At 43.9% G+C, this 16,998-nt stretch overlaps 1 protein-coding gene across 6 annotated transcripts in view; it reads right to left on the bottom strand.

Moving 5' to 3' along the window:
* SEPTIN6 (septin 6) overlaps positions 1-16,998 on the bottom strand; it is a 48,656-nt gene that overhangs the window by 13,795 nt on the left and 17,863 nt on the right. For all 6 annotated transcript variants that reach the window (XM_028714186.2, XM_028714191.2, XM_028714187.2 and 3 more), the window contains exons 3-6: positions 7,354-7,549; positions 6,349-6,535; positions 5,796-5,957; positions 1,526-1,622 (exon numbers count right to left, since the gene is read on the bottom strand). In XM_028714186.2, the coding sequence (XP_028570019.1) occupies positions 1,526-1,622; positions 5,796-5,957; positions 6,349-6,535; positions 7,354-7,549 (642 nt within the window). The remainder of the gene's footprint in view (positions 1-1,525; positions 1,623-5,795; positions 5,958-6,348; positions 6,536-7,353; positions 7,550-16,998) is intronic.

The following is a 16,998-nucleotide window of genomic DNA, read 5'->3' as shown; positions in this document are numbered from 1 at the left end:
TCTTACTGGCACTTATTTTCAGCAGTATTCACTATGGGTGTTCTCCATAACATCACCTACATTAGCAGTACCCTGTAAGACAGCTAGATGGATTTAGCTTAAGGTAAGTACAACTAAAACATTGGCAATGACTAGGTGGCTGCTAGTACGTCATCAGAAAATGAGAAGAGGGAGCACGTATGTACTGATAATTTATATGTGCAAAATTAGAAAGAATTGCTATAATTCAAATAGAAATACATCTCACAGCAACCTAGTGAACTGTGTCTGCTAACTACTGGTGAGCAACTTCAAGGTCTCCTCTGCTCATCTTTCTTATAGCTATTTATCTTTAAACTGAGGGCTGCAAAGCAGCTTCCACTGCTACCTAGCAACGGCTCCCAAATATTTGGGAAACCAAGGATGAACCAGAACCACGTCAGGAGAGGATTTCATCTTGGCTAAGACTGGTGCAGCAGTCGCTCTGCTCTGTTATTCATCCAAATGTAAAAAGAGAATTCTGGCTTCCCAGTTTTGTACTGTGCTTGGCCAGCATGCTGCCACCCAATCACAGGGGTTATTGGACTTATATATATATAAGTCCTTGTAGTTTACTAGATGTTGAAGCTCTGGCCTGGAGTAATTTCTCATCGTTGCCAGATGTGTAGGGCCTGGCTGTGGTAGCCATGATTAGGGAAACCATTGTTAGTTAGGGAATGGCATACTCTAACATGCTAGGCCCGGCCCCATATTTCCAGGGTTAGCCACAGAAATAAAGGTTGAAGTGACATGCTACAACACTTTATTCCCATCTGATACTGAACTGGTTTTCCACACCATCTTCCAATGCAAAGAATAAACCATTTTCACCCACAGGGTTGCCATGGGGATAAAGCAATGCTATTTTGTTCCCACACAGAATTGCGGGCCAGTGGGTGCTTTCATTTTTTTATGGGAAAGTACAGCTGGCTGCCAGTCATCTATTCATATAGGCATTTACGCAGTACACATAAAAACACTTCGATCTTTTCCATTTGCGTATTTCGAACCTTTTCCTATCTCTGTGGAGTGAGGCTTAGATAACATAGCAGGGGATAAGGCCTGTATGTATGTAGCATTGTGGGGAATTACCCACCAGAGGTTCAAGAAACATTGCATCACTTTTGTGAGGCCGGAATCCAGAAGTGAGGCCCAGAAAAAAAAAAAAAGCATCCACTTGATCAGGATTTTTCCATTTATTCCATACTCGAGTATTGAGGTGCAGCAAACAAGCAATCTGGGAACCTAGCAAGAAAATGGCTGGACTACAAACAAAGGGCTCTGGGGTTTTCTATATTCATTTTAAATCAAACAGAATTTTACTGGCAGGAGGGGCTACCTGTCTGCCTCGTGAACATCATCCCACCAACTACAATTCTGGCTGGACCTGTTTTTCCCCCAGATGTCTCTAATTCCTGCTACTTTTACTTAGGTTCATTGTTCTGCACACATCAATAGCAACTCTGGTCTGGGTAAAAACGCCACCTCAGCCAGAGCCATCACTTACCCTGCACCGTCCCCCAGGGATACTGCCGGGCCTTCATCATTTTGTTCCCTATCTTGATTTCTTCTGTGCTGCCAATCACGGCAAAAGGTAAGTGGGCCTAAAACGGAAGCAATTCAAACAATGATCATAAGGAACACGGCATACCTTTTAATTTCTTTTTTTTATTTTATTTTAGAACTTGTGAAGGTGGTTTCATTGCTTTTAGAATTTGTTGAAACGATTTTGTTGGGGTTTCCCCACCCCACCCCTGAACTTCTCGATGGTGGTTGTTTTAAATCTTGTACTCCTTGCAGGTAAATGTGTTAAATAACAAGGGTGGTATTCAAGGCTAGCCCTACTCAGAGAAGACCCACTGAAGTTAGTGGGCATGACTAGCTTAGGTTCGTTAATTTCAGTGAGCTTGCTCTGAGTAGGACTTGGATGAATACCACCCCCATATCTACAGCCGTTTTCCAGAATGTTCAAAGCGTTTGACAATAAACCTGAAAAGGCAAAGAGAGCACACTAGGATCCTGTTGCGATCCTTCCCAGTCTTTCTCATGAAGGATTTGGATAATTACTAAACCGCACACAACCCAAAATGTTTTATGGTTTGTTATTTATATGGTGCTATTAGCCAGGAGGGTACTTTTTAGAAAGCACAGTAGCATTAGGTCCCTTCCCCCAAGGAGCTTACAATCTAAAATTCTCCACGGCAGGACCAACAGAAGGAAGGAAGTGGACAGCAGGGGAAGAATGTGTGATTGATTCTGTTACAAGTGCTTAGGCACAGTTACCACAGATTATGAGAGGAGGGGTTCTGCCTAAAGCATAGTGGAAAACAGGAGTTTTTAGATTACCCCTTGTTCTTTCATTTAAAGTACAGACACATGATCATTTTATACTCTGAAGCCATCAATGGGACAGAAAGGCAAGAAAAATTCATAGGAAGCTGCTTTATACTGAGTCAGTTACTAGTTGGTCCATCTGTTTTAGCATTGCCTGCACTGACTGGCAGCATCTCTCCAGATGCTCTAGACCTGAGGTCCAGCCCTTCATCCAGTAGGACTGGATTTATAGCTCTGGCTAGTGCTGCTTCTTAGGGACGCAGGTGGTGCTGTGGGTTAAACCACAGAGCCTAGGACTTGCTGATCAGAAGGTCAGCGGTTCGAATCCCCACAACAGGGTGAGCTCCCGTTGCTCGGTCCCTGCTCCTGCCAACCTAGCAGTTCGAAAGCACGTCAAAGTGCAAGTAGATAAATAGGTACCGCTCCGGCGGGAAGCTAAACGGCGTTTCCGTGTGCTGCTCTGGTTCGCCAGAAGTGGCTTAGTCATGCTGGCCACATGACCCGGAAGCTGTACGCCAGCTCCCTCGGCCGATAAAGCGAGATGAGTGCCGCAACCTCAGAGTTGTCCGCGACTAGACCTAATGGTCAGGGGTCCCTTTGCCTTTTTAGTGCTGCTTCTTACTGGGGCAGGTGCCTCTCTCCCAGAAAAACCTGACAGGTGAAAAGCAGCATTGCACCTTATGCACTCAAATTCCTGACCAGTTAAATACAGTGGTGCCTCGCAAGACGAAAAGAATCTGTTCCGCGATTCTCTTCGTCTAGCGGTTTTTTCATCTTGCGAAGCAACCCTATCAGCGGCTAAGCGGATTAGCGCTATTAGCGGTTTAGCGGCTTAGCGGCTATTAAAGGCTTAGCTGCTAAAAGGCTATTAGCGGCTTAGAAAAGGGGGGGGAGTGGGGGGGAAATCGCAAGACTAGCAAGACGTTTCGTCTTGCGAAGCAAGCCCATAGGGAAAATCGTCTTGCGAAGCAACTCAAAAACGGAAAACCCTTTCGTCTAGCGGGTTTTCTGTCTTGCGAGGCATTCGTCTTGTGGGGCACCACTGTACTAGAAATCCTGCCATGCGTCTTCTCCAGCTGCAGGTTTTGATACAGCAAGTCTGGCAACGTCAGCCCAGACACACTCAGGAACAACAGACCTTTCCATGTATGGCAAGATTTACATTAAACAAAAACAACCCTAAATGTGTTATAGACGACCTTTTCGTTCTTTCATTTCAAAATCATCCTTACACAAAAGCGGATCACGCGATAGATATTTATACACAAGCAGATCACAATTCTAGGTTTGGAAAAGAAAAAAGCGCCAAGCACAGGAACAGCATGGCTCCCCAGCCACGAGAAACACACGCCTCCACCCTACAGGAAATGAATGGGAAATGCTATTACTTGCAGCACTCCACAGCAAGAGCCAGGGATGGCTGCCAGAAAAAGAAACACATTTCGAAAAGCAGCAGGGGTGGTAGGGGATATAAGGTTGTGTTAGTGACTGAAAAAGTGATCCCTTGAGAAAATATCTACAAGGCTGGGTTTTGTGCATAGCTACACACTTGCTGAATGCAACTGTGACAATAATACTACAGCTGCACACAGCTATTATAATAAAAAATTGTTTCTATGCTATTTTGGTGAGACTCAGCATAATGCATGTGGGCAGGGCTGCAGAGCACTTAATACTTTTCTCATTCATCCCCTCAACCTACTCCCTGTATATCCATTTATAAAATGGGAAGTCTGTGCACAGAATAAAGGTAAAGGGACCCCTGACCATTAGGTTCAGTCGTGGCTGACTCTGGGGTTGCGGCGCTCATCTCGCTTTATTGGCCGAGGGAGCCGGCGTACAGCTTCCGGGTCATGTGGCCAGCATGACTAAGCCGCTTCTGGCGAACCAGAGCAGTGCACGGAAACACTGTTTACCTTCCTGCCGGAGTGGTACCTATTTATCTACTTGCACTTTTATGTGCTTTTGAACTGCTAGGTGGGCAGGAGCAGGGACTGAGCAATGGGAGCTCACCCCACCGCAGGGATTCAAACAGCCAACCTTCTGATCGGCAAGTCCTAGGCTCTGTGGTTTAACCCACAGCGCCACCTGCGTCCCTTGTGCAGAGAATAGGAGGGTGCTAAATTGGGCAGCTCAGGTGGGGTAAGAGCAACTCCGCCCCTACCCGCAAGAGTTGTGTTCAGGCCCCTCCCTTCCAACTGGTATGCAGATGAGAGATGCAATCTCAAGTCTCCTAAAATCAGTGGTAGCAGAGAGAAACATGCAGGCACCAGCTCTCACCCACTCCAGCAGTAAATTGTGGGGGGGGGGGGGCTGCCCTTTGCAAACCAAAAGCATTGTGAGGGGAGAGTGAATTGGGCTAATTTGAAGAACTAAATTCAGGAGAGAATGTGTCAGCTTCTAACTGACACACTAATTCCAAAAGAATGTGAATTTTCACAGGTCCCTGACTTGTAATTCTTATTTCAGTCATGCATATCCAAGTCATCAATGTGCTACTCAGCGTGTTTCGTGGTTGATGTGTCAGGCCACAGTTCAAACACTCCTCTCACCAGATCAGGGTTTTCCAAACTTGGGTTTCCAGCTTTTTTTGGGACTACAATTCCCATCATCCATGACCACTGGTCCTACTAGCTAGAGATGGTGGGAGTTGTAGTCCAAAAACAGCTGGAGACCCAAGTTTGGGGAAAGCCTGCACTAGGGTTATACTTATGTGTGGACTACATGCTATCTATGGAATAGGATATACAGAACTCTAGTGTTGTCAGGGTGGTTTTGGTTTTTTGTGTAAGAAGGTAGCAAGCTGCTAGTCCCTATGGCTTAAAGGGTGCCGAAGTGGTTTTGGATAAGCTTAACCATGAACAAGGAGCACTTCTTCCATGCAGTACCTTAGCGAAAAACCCTGGTGTGCTCTCAGCTTCAGGGCAAGTTCTTTTTAGCTAATGTAGCTTGTGGACTTTGCTGGACTCCCTGCACTTCATTCCACCAGGGCTCATCTGACTGAGGCAACAGCCATGTTCGCACATGCCCCAAATCCCGGGTATGCCAGGGTATGTACTTAAATTTTGGGCTAAATGTTGCAGCTGGTGCCTATGAAAGTAAAGCCAACAAATCTCTCACACTGCAGTCAAGAAAAATGTTCTGCCCACCAGGTTATTTCAGCTGCTGAAAGATTTGTTTTTCACTATCACATCACTCTTGGCTGAGACAATATGGGTGCACTTTCATAAAATGCACCCCACACTCTATATGTAAAAATAACAACGGCAGCATTTATATTGTGCTTTTTGAACATTCGAAGTGCTTAGTGTACATCATCAAGGAAATCATAACAACAGCCCTATAAAATGGCAGGCTGGTATTTTTACCCCTGTTTTGCAAACGTAAGAGACAGAAGGAAATTTGCCCAGAATATACTATAGCATCTGGCATTATTGCCTTACATTCATAGTCCCGTTTATCTCTGCCACGGACTCGTCATCTGTAGGGAACTGATAGATCTGCACCCCGTTGCTGACAAGCTCACTTGTGATCTTAATCTTGAATTTCGTCAGCTCGCTTTTGGAAATGGCATCGGATTTGGCGATAATAGGAATGATATTTACCTGTGGAGAAACCAAGAAACAAAAGGGGGGAGGGGAGGGCTTTGAATGTTTAAAGTTGCCCTAAGTTTCTCATTGAACATATGAAACGACCTTGCACTGAACAACCTTACACTTAGCCCATTAATGTCCACTCTGAAAATAAGTAGCTATGGTCTCAGGTAGGGAGACGATATTTGAATTACCTGCTGCCTGATCTTTCTTAACTGGTGATGGCAGGGACCTGGGACCTTCAGCATGCAGAGCACCTGGTCTGCCACTGAGCTTTGGCCCATCCCCAAAGTATAGGAAACAACATGGTAGATGTGAAAAAGAAGGAAGCAATTTGTAGTTGAGCTGAGACGAGAATAACGACCAATGACATTTCCCCTCTGGGTGTCAACCTGACTCCTACCTTGCTATCGAGCTTTTTCATTGTTACCAAATCCAGGGATTTCAAAGAGTGGCCCGTGGGGGCAATGAAGTACAAGCAGGCATGGATGCGGGAGTCATGGTAGTTATGTAGCACCCGCTTGATCTTCAGTTCCTCTTGCAGGTAAGATTCGAACTGGGCATCAATGAATTCCACAATAGATTTATAGCTTTACAAGAAAGAAAGAGGGAGAAAACATGGAACATGTTGTCATAAGTGAAATCGTCCAACGCTTCAAGCATTAAAGAAGCAAAAGTTTCTTCCTAATTTATGTAACCACACAAAGCCTTTCATGAAAAGCAATGTCTTCCCCTCAAAGCCATCCTTGAGTCAACCAGGGTCATTCCGATGAGCAAACACATCTCCACAGAGTCAATTCAGACAATACAATGGAGGTCAACTTGCAAAGTAAAGTAAAGCAAAGCAAAGCAAAGTGAAACAAAACAAAACAAAACAATCATGCTCATAACACTACTATTACTACTACAGGGTGAGTCTTTTAAAGGAGACCCCATGGAACATGTGTACTCTGTATCCAGGGGGCTCTTTTAAAGGACTCACCCTGTAACAGTGGTCTGCTCCATCTGAGCAATGTAGAACCACAAAAAACCCTAATGGAAGAAGATCGCAACTGTGTATTTTGCAAGCTGGAAAAAGTTGGTGACTTTGGGGCAGTTCATAGACATGAAGTTGTATCATACAAACAGACAGACTGGTTCATTTAGCCCAGCGTTCACTAACCTGGCGCCCATTCTGGTTGGGGCTGATGGGAGCTGTAGTCCCAAAACATCTGTCGAGAACCAGGTTGGTGAAGCCTGATCTAGCCAACTTGTCTGATATAACACAGATTCCTAGATCTTTCCCCCAATTGGCTACTAGCCTATATTCAGAGCTGACAATCATTGACTGTTAGACAGGCAATAAAGTGGGGGTGGGGGTGGGAGGACGACCTGATTTCCATTTAATCAAGAACAAACTTTTGCTTACCTGTCCTCTTTGTTAATCTGATCTCCAAAGCCCACTGTGCTAACAATGGTCAATTTCAGATGGACATTGCTTTCCTGGAGATCGTAAGTACTGGATTTCAGCTGAACTCCTGGCTGCGAATGAGAGGCTGGCTCACCTTCAAACTTGGTATTGAAAAGGGTATCCATCAACGTTGATTTCCCAAGCCCTGTTTCTCCTTTGGGGAAGGGGGGAGGGAAGCAACATGTTTTACAAGACATTAAAAATACACAGTGCCTCATTTTGGGCCTGTAGTTAGTTAAGAAAGTTGAACATTAAACAACAGAGTCAGAACAGTGCTGATGAAAATTGTTTATTTTTGTCTTATGTATTTAGAACCCTACTTTCCCATTGTCTGTATTCAAAGCAAATAACAAATAACAATTAAAAATCATCATCAAACAAATCGAAGACCCATAAAATCCACTGGAAAGCAGCAGAAAACATAAATCCTCAAACTGCTCAAACAGTGAAGCACACACACACAGCTTTTCAAAAGAATTCAGACTAGGCAGTAGGAGACAATAGAATAGTTTGCTCAGGGTTGTTTCTAAAAATACAAAGATAAAAATAAAGTACCATAAAAAGACAGTATACATTAATTTTAAAAGATTCTGGAAATAATGAATGTTTTTTATCATGTTAGTCCTGCACATTTCAGCTCAGGTGAGCCTTCTCTAGAGTCATAAATCACTAGTTGTTTTATCTACGGTTCAAAGACCATTCATCCTACAGGCAGAATATCTCCGCCTGGAAGGACAAGAATATTTTCACAGCCCAGTTAAAACCCATAAGAGAAAGGGCCAACTATCTCTAAGAAAAAAGTAACATGACACCCATTTATATAATGTGTGATATTCGCCCACCAACTGCTCATCTGTCTTTTTAGACAGGCATCATTCTCTGAACTGAGGTAAATTATCCTCAACATGTAATTGTTTAACACTGCCTACACATGTGAAATATCTTCTTCTTCTTTTTTAACATTATGCCTTCATTTACGACGATTTCATCAAACGGGATGTTTTATAGCTCGTCTCACATGGATATAACTTGTTTAGTATTTCTCTTGATATTCAAAATTAATTAAAACATTAGTAATAAAAGGGAGAGAGGGCCCTTTTCCAATCAGAATTGGAGCAGAAGAACAATCCAATTGAAAAGCTGATAAATTAAAGCTGATACTTCAAGTGTGTGGTGGTTTAAAAAATAAAAGTCTTGCTGTATATTTTCTCATCCTTTATTTTATCTAGCTGCAGTTCCATTTCAGGTGTGTGGTGTTTTTTTAAAAAAGCATTTGGATTTTGCAAAGGTGTATCTAAGCATCATTTGTAGCAGCAATCTAAATGTGTGTATAAGGCTCTCCATCAAAATCTAGCAACATCAACCAAGTGCAATGTTACAACTCACTGCTGATCTGTCTCCAGCCTTTCTTTCCTTTTAGTAGTACATTAATGCACTGACACACATTTCCTGCATCACAGACTAGGAAAGCATTTGCCCTCAGGGGATGGGGGAAGGCAGGGAAACCTAAGCCATTACAAGAGAAAATGCCTTTTAGTCCATTAAAAAAAAATCCATCCACTTTTAACAGGCAGACTTTTTTTTTTTTTTTAGGAGAGCGAATTCCCAGATTCCTAGCTTTCATTTTAAAAAAACCAATACGTTTTTAGCATTTGTATAACCTGAGATAACAGGCAAAGCGTTCAGACCCTGTTCTTCTCATTTGCTTGTGTGTGATAAACCAGCCCACTCCCTTCTTTCAGTGATTTATTTTGCTTGCTCCTTGGTAAAATTATTGCAGATACCCATGGTTGTGCACCTCTTTAGTTTTGGGTTACCGCTGCAGTGTGAGTACTGCCTTGAAATCACTACCTTGGAGCCAAATGTCATGTTGCCGTGGTAACCTAGATAGTATCAGGTAGGGCAGGATGGGGAACTGTTTTTCAGTCAAAGGCCACATTCCCTCAAAGGGGGGGGGGGCAGAATCTGTTGAGGGCTGTATGCTGGGGGTGGTGTGGCTGAAGAATGGTGAACCTAGATCACTATTACTTCAGGTAGTTGAGGACGATTCTCAGGACATTATCAAAACTATAAAACCTGCATTGTTTTGGTACCACTTTTGAGGGCCATGGCTTCATACAACACATTCTGAGAATTATACCTTCAATAAGGGGCACTGATGATGGGGGTGGTGTGGCTGAAGGCCTTGGAGCCAGAACCAAAAGTAAACAGGACATCCACTTTTCTCACTTTCTGCCACCCTACTTTCTCTCTTGACACTTCCTTCCACCCGTTTTCCCCACCCTCCGGAAACTAGGCTGTAGGGACTCATGTAGACCTGAGGCTGTAGGTTTCCACCACTGATGCAAGTCACAAGTTAGTCCACTGAGCTACTCCAAAGGAGGTATGGTCCTGGTGAGGGAAGCAGCAGTGTGTCCTGTGCAAGGCCCATACAAGGCGCTTCCATAGATTGCCATGGCAGCATGATCACATGTATGAACTGGGGCCAAGTTCTTTACCACACAAGAGCCACCCCACTGAAAAGTGGAGCTCATCCTGACATACTAATTACCAGCGCTCACCACATGATGGCACATTCAGTTCACCATGGTGAACCTGGCTCACCATTACCTCCGATAGTTGAGGATGATTCTCAGGACATTATCGGAACTATAAAACTTGCATTGTTTTTGTACTACTTTTGACCGCCATGGCTTCACACAACACATTCTGAGAATTATACCTTCAGTAAGGGGCACTGATCATTCTCTGTTAATAGATCCCTACAGTCTAGCTCGCTGGCAGTTCCTAGGGCAAAGCAAGTGAGCATCCAACCAAAATTTTCCTCTCTTACCACCTAAAGCAAGAGTGTGGAGCCAATGGGCACTACCTATGGGCCCTCCCAGTTTAGGCCTGCCATAAAAGACTTGGCTGTCCCACCCCTAGCTCATCTTTGTCGCCAGCATCCAGTATTCTGATGTATACTGCATGCTCCCAGGTTTGAGACAACGTGGCTGTAAAGACAACATTTGCGAGTAGTATCTGTATGAAGTGCAATGGAAGATGTCTACCATCTTTCTCTGTGAACATGGATAGGAAAGCTTTCTGCCCAAAAGCTAGGTATTTCCCAGTCAGCGGTAACAATTCTGGGCGAGACAGGACATTGACCCAGCAATTTAAGTGGCTTTCCTGCTCCCTTTCTGAGCTAAGCATTTCCCCCCCTGTAAAAGCACCTTGCATTAAAGGACCAGAGACTGCCAATTATTGTCCATTTGGAGGCATAATTATCTAACTACAACCAAGGCTGAAGCCGTCTCCAAGTAGTAATGGCAGAAAAGGAGAAGGGTGCTGCCACGGCATTTAAAATGCTCTGGGTCAAGGAAACCTTTGCAGGCCTGCCCCCCCCCCCAGCCCCATATCAAAATATGTTTACTTTCAGAGGTAAATATTTCATGGCCCACAGCACATGATCAGTCCAGACCAAAGTACCACCATTTGATGAGGAGCAACATGGGAGGTACTTTCTGGAATGGAAGACTAGACGTAATTTCTAAAACACATGCAGGGCCTCCAGATACAAATCCAGGCTTTCAAATAACCAGCTTACCTGACCACTGACCCAGCATTGGTACTGTGTAAGTGGCTAAGAGACTGGACCCAGTTCAAACATCACCAATGAACGGTAATCAAGCATTGCACATGGATGTGTAAACCAGCTCCAGGAAGCTGTTCTTCCTAATGTCTGTGAAAATGCTAGCTGTAGTTTCCACCCCACACCAATGAGCACTCTGTGTGTGGTCAAAGGCACTATCCTTTTCGTGACTGCATATGCTTTGGGGCTAAAGCCCTGGGTTAACCCCATATTGGGCCTCTTTACAGTGCTGGGAACACAACAGCAGCATAGATGGCATGGATGCCTGCCATCAGTCTCAGGAGATACACCATGTGCCTGACTATGCCAATCCTAAATTAGAATCTCTTTCTGCCTTTTAAAGAAAAGTATCAGCTGGCTCAGACATTCTTTCCCACCAACTATAGTGAACCTTGTCTCTTTGGGCCAGATTTAATTCAGGGATATATCTAGCTATAAATAAGTATTTTTATTGTTTAAGAGAACACCCCACGCTGTGCTAAAAAAAACACCCCTGTCATCACTAAAGGCCATTAAAAACACAGTTTTAATTAAAACTGGCATCATGTGAGTTGGGGACACACACACATAAACAGCAAACATTTAAACTACAAGAAATGAAGCAAATCACGATTCCTATGCACTGCTTAGAATTGCTAATGATTGCGCCCTATAGAAAAGCCTCAAATAAATAAATCTTTAAACCATTTCAGGGAAACAGTTAAATGGACATTCCATAAAGAGCCTGAAGTTACGATCACAGCACTAAGAACTGAAGCGCTACAAGTGGGTGACATCTGGGCTGGCTAGGCTGAAAGGAGATGTGGTCCAAAATATCCTAAAGGGCACCAGGTTGGAGAAAGTTGATGGTTTGTTTTTCTTGGCCCCAGACTGGAACCGTAGTATGTGGGGTCAGATTTGACTACACCCCTGTGCCGTTTTCATGCTGAAATTCCTCTCCCCAAAACTAACCACACTTAAATGGTGCCAACTGCAGTGAATGATACTTGCAGGGTAAAGAGCAGCAGGAAAATGGCACAGAAGGCAGGAGAAAGCCACCAATACCTTGTGTCTTCCTGCACACTATTCTCATGAAACTAAAGCACCTTGCATTTTCAGTATTCTTAAATGCTTAGCCCTGGAGCATACAGTGGCTAAAAAGCTCCCCTTTTCCACTATTAGGGTGACTCTAGGACACTGTACACAGGGACCCCGCTTCAGAAATAGTAACGAGTCTTCGACCCCCTGCTACCCCAGACACTACTGGGAGTCATTGCTTCTTTGTCCTTGGTGCAACTAAAGCAGTGAGGCACAACCTGAGCTAATTTGTCTGCAAAGAGCTTCACTAAATGCCATTTTAAGACTGAAACAGATTGCAGTCTGAGCTTCCATCTCATCTGCTACCAGCCTTCCTACCCAGAACTCCACCCTGTCACTTCCTTTTCTTTCTTTTTAACAATTGAGCATGAGGAAGAGTTTTCTGGAATTCACAAACCAGTTCTCTACATTTTGCTTTTTTTTCAACCAGCTCTAATAAAGATATTGGGTGCTACTGCCTTACCAGGGTTATTGCCAAGAAACAGTAACGGATATTTAATGAGCTGCGGATTTCCTGGAACAGAACCCAAAAGAATGGGCCCTCATCAGAAGGAGGTGCAAACTGCATCACATTTCTGGGAGGAAAGTGTATGGATTTATTGCTTTTGAATTCAAGAGTTTCCTGGAATGGGACATTACAGACCAGTCTCAACTCTCAATGAGACTCCATCCTGGAGCTGTGCCCAGGCAGCGCTTCCTGACAGAGAGGTCATCGAGTTTTGAACATGCAATCTTTCACAGCTTGCCAAGGCTAGGAAGTCTTTGCCAGACCCAACTTTTAAAAGAAGAGGGACAGAGCTCTGTGTGTGTGTATCAGACCATGAGTTCCTGATGATCAAGCAGAATGCATCTAATTCCTGCATTCTTAAAACATTTTTATACAGAAAAATAGCATCTAACTACCCCATTGGCATGATCTGGCATAGCCAAGTTGGGTAAAGACTGAATACATTCACTAACTGAGGTCATCGAAACAAAAGCAATTTGGTAAGGTGGCCTGTACAAAAATCCAGTTTTTAAAGAAGACAAAGTCTGATGCAGCCATGGTAAGAGTTCAAGGTGGCGTTCATTGCTGCCCGCTTTGGTGTACAACAAGTCTGTAGAGATTGGTTAGGCTGAGAGAGATGGTCTGTCCCAATGTTATATTCATGGCAGAGTTGGAATTTGAACTCTGATCGGTTTTAACCTTGCACTCTAACTACGACACCACAAGAGCTTTCAAAAAATCATCACATGGCCTTAGGCCACCCTCCATGGCTCTCCCTGACCCAGTCTCCCTTTTGCAATATAGGTATAATAAACATTGCCCAACATTTCAGGGTTGTAGCAGTAAGGCTTATTTATGCAAAATGCTTTTCAACACTTTAGCGCCAAATAAATGCTAAGGTATTCATATTAGTAATACGCTGAGGTATGTGGTTTCCTCCTGCTTATAAACGACTCGTAAGATCAGGTTAGTGCTTTGAGGGCCATGACAGGTCCTCACTGGTTTTTAAAACGAAGTATCAGAATGGACAACCTTGTATTTACTAAATCCCCTGGGGGGACACCACTGTTAGCCTGTAACAGAATTCCAGGCTAATGGGAAAGTGGGTTGCTCTCCTGTCCACCGAAGGTAATAGCTGAAGCGCAGCTGTCAACTCCCTTCAGATTTCTTTCCAACTAAACAGGGCAGACAGCACATTAAAAACTGCACAAGGCAGTCAAATTTTATGTGCATAATTCACTCAACAGGAAGGCAGTGAGTCTCGTTTACCAAAACTGTATTACCGGTGCCATATGACCTGGAATGCTGAACCTTGGTTAGTGCTAACCGTAGTTTGTTGCTTTAACCCTGGTTAAGATCACAAATGGACAATGAAACCAAGGTTTAGTTTACTGAACAAAGCCCTGCCCTGGAGGATGTGTACAGAAAGACACCAGCAAGACTAGCCACCTTATAAACAGAAAGGATGGAGAGGCAGGGTAACAAGAGAACCAGCCCTATCAATACTGGCATTCTCCTTGTGGAATGCTCTCTCCAAATATGCTCACCTGGCACCATCATTACATATCTTTAGGCACCAGGCAAAAATATTCCTCTTCCATCAGGACTTTGACTTTTAACTACCTATAGACTTTTTGCATGGGTGAGACGTAGTTGTTTTTAAATTTATATATAATTGTATTTTAGATTTTCTAAAATGCTGATTTTAATGTATGAATGTGTTTGTTTTTTGCTTAAAATACTGTAAGTTGCTTTGAGCTGCCATGGCAAAAAGAGTAAGTAATACATTTAATAAATAAACAAACAATTTAACCAGGATATGTTCAGTGCAGATGAAATACTTAACCCCCAATCTTAGTTTGCAAACCTTTTACAAGTCATAGTATCACAGCCTGGTTGGCAACCAATATCTAAACAGAAGTAAAGTGTTCAGAGGCAATGCCTAACTTTTTTTATTAATGCACTGAGCCTCAGAGAACACTCTGCTTTCTGCCAAGCTCTACATTTTCTGCATTTCCTATCAAGTACAGAAATATTTTTCTGCTACGAAATCTAGAAAGCAGCTACTTTAAGCTCTCTGATATGATTTCAAAGACTTTTGTTTGTAATGTAATTGGAACAAAATGTAATCAAAAGAGCAGGCTTGCATCCAATTGGGTTCAGAAGGGAGGGGGGAAATGCAGAAGAGAAAGAATTTATGTTTCTCCAATTTCCATCAAAGGTGACTTGCGGCTTCCAAAAATAAAGCTTGCTTAAATGCCTTTTTTGTACCACTTTCAATTGCTTCACTCGCTTTCATAGTGGAAGCTATCAATAATAATCAACTAAATTTCAACAACTGCTTGACCATAACAGGTTCTGAAGAAGGATCTGAAAAATATCAGTGAAGGGCAGTAGCTCAGCAGTAGAGCACCTGCTTTGAATGCAGAAGGTCCCAAGCTTAATCCCCAACACCTTCAGGTAGGGCTGGGGAAAACCTTGTCTGAAACCTTAGAAAGCCGGTTGTCAGGCAGTGCAGACAACAGCAAGCTGGGTGGTTTGACTCAGCGCAAGGCAACTCTCAACTCCCAAAGCTGACAGAGACTGTGCTGCACTGTTCTCCAGCAGTCAAGAGAGAGAACTGGAATGAGCCCAGGAAAGTGCCTTATACTAAGTCAGGCAATTGGTCTATCAAGCTCAATACTGTCCTCACTGACAGGCAATGTCTCTCTAACGTTTCAGGCAGGAGACCTTCCCAGTCCTATCTCAATATGCAAGGGGCTGAACCTGGGACTTGCATGTAAAGCAGATGTTCTAGGACTTCCCTGAAAACATTAATGGTGTCAATTCATGCCCCTTAGCTAATCGGGACTGAAATCTAGGCATGCTACTGGCATCCAGCTGCTGAGTTTAGAACAGGGATGGGGCACCTGTGGCCCTTCAGATATTGTTGGGAGTATAAATCTGAAGCTCCCTTTCACTCTCAAGGAGCGAACAAGGACATATCTTTGATCTTAGCGCTGTGGGACCTCAGTGCTTTGATTGGAGATCTCTGCTCCTAATGTCATATGGCATCAGGTGTCTGACCACTGGCCATGCTGGCTAGAGCTGATGGGAGTTAGTGTCCAGCAGCATCTATCATCTTCCCCACCCCAAGGTTCACCATCCCTGATCTAGGAGGTCTGGCAGCAGCTGCAGCAAGAAGCATTTGACAACAATTTGGTTTGGAAACTGCAGCCTCTCCTAGATCAAAGGGCTCCGTGCCTGCAAGCATGCATCCTCAAAGGCCATCTACTGCAATGTGCTCTGTGTGGTTCAGAAGCTACAGTTGGTGCGGAAATAGCAGCTCACTTCCTGGCAGAGGAGAAGCCACAAAAGCCATGTTCGCAGGCAGATTTCTAGCTCAAAGTCCTGCTTCTAGTTCGAAAGCCTTGCGTCATCTGAGTCCATTAATACCTTAGGGAAGGAAAGGCTTCTCTCAATGTCAGCCCTCATGTCCTCTGCTGTTATCAGAAGAGGCCATGACAAATTGAATGGCTGAAGTGGGGCCTTTCTAGCTGTGGCCCCAACACTGCAGGGCATGTTACCCAACGAGTACTGGAATCAGCTCAAATCTATTCTCTCTTCCTTTCTATTAAAAAAACAACACTTATTGTTTGAATCTCTAACAGTGGGTACTTACAATTATTATTTTTCTTTCTAACTGAGCTTATTGTTGATTTTAAAAAAGAGTAATCTTTTTTTTTAAAAAAAGAGAAAGGAGCCTTAAAACAGAAAAGAGGGTGTTGGGGGGGCAATGCTTTAAACAGGATCCACAGGGATAGTAGATCTGACTTCCATGGAATGCATCTGCGGCTGCTACTGCTGCAATGCCACTGGTGGCTGCAACATACTCCTTGGAGGCTGGATCTCCCCCCCCCCCCCCGTAACTTCTACCATGGTCTCTTGGCGAATAGGAGGCACTGCTGGTCTCCTCCCACCCTTGTTCCCAATGTTAGATCATTATTCCTGCCCCCACCCCCTTGTAGAACTTCACTCACCCCTTATTCCCTGGCGAGAGGCACCATTTCATGGTTTGCCTCAAGTGTCAGAATGTATTGGACTGGTCTTGCATGGATCAATACAGCTGCCTGTGTTCTTGGACTCCTTGGGGTAGTGGCATGGTTGGTGGAGGAGGACTGTCTTGAGCTGCTCCCCAACTTCAAAATGTACCACAACAGCACTGCTTCCTGAACTATGGAATTTTCCTTCTAGCACACCTGCCATTGTCTATTAGCATTACCTTGAAACTAGAGCACCGTCAAGAGAGCGTGTCACCTAGTTACATATAGCAACTCGGCAGCTTCCTACAAAGGCAATCAGCAAGTCGAGCTCAACCTTTCAACATGCAGGGTTTATGCACAACACCCCATCCCAGAAATACACACAC

Source organism: Podarcis muralis, chromosome Z (genome assembly GCF_964188315.1).
Source record: "Podarcis muralis chromosome Z, rPodMur119.hap1.1, whole genome shotgun sequence".
Lineage (NCBI taxonomy): Eukaryota > Metazoa > Chordata > Lepidosauria > Squamata > Lacertidae > Podarcis > Podarcis muralis.
Note: the sequence above shows the minus strand (reverse complement) of the source record. Positions and strands in the feature narration are given on the sequence as shown.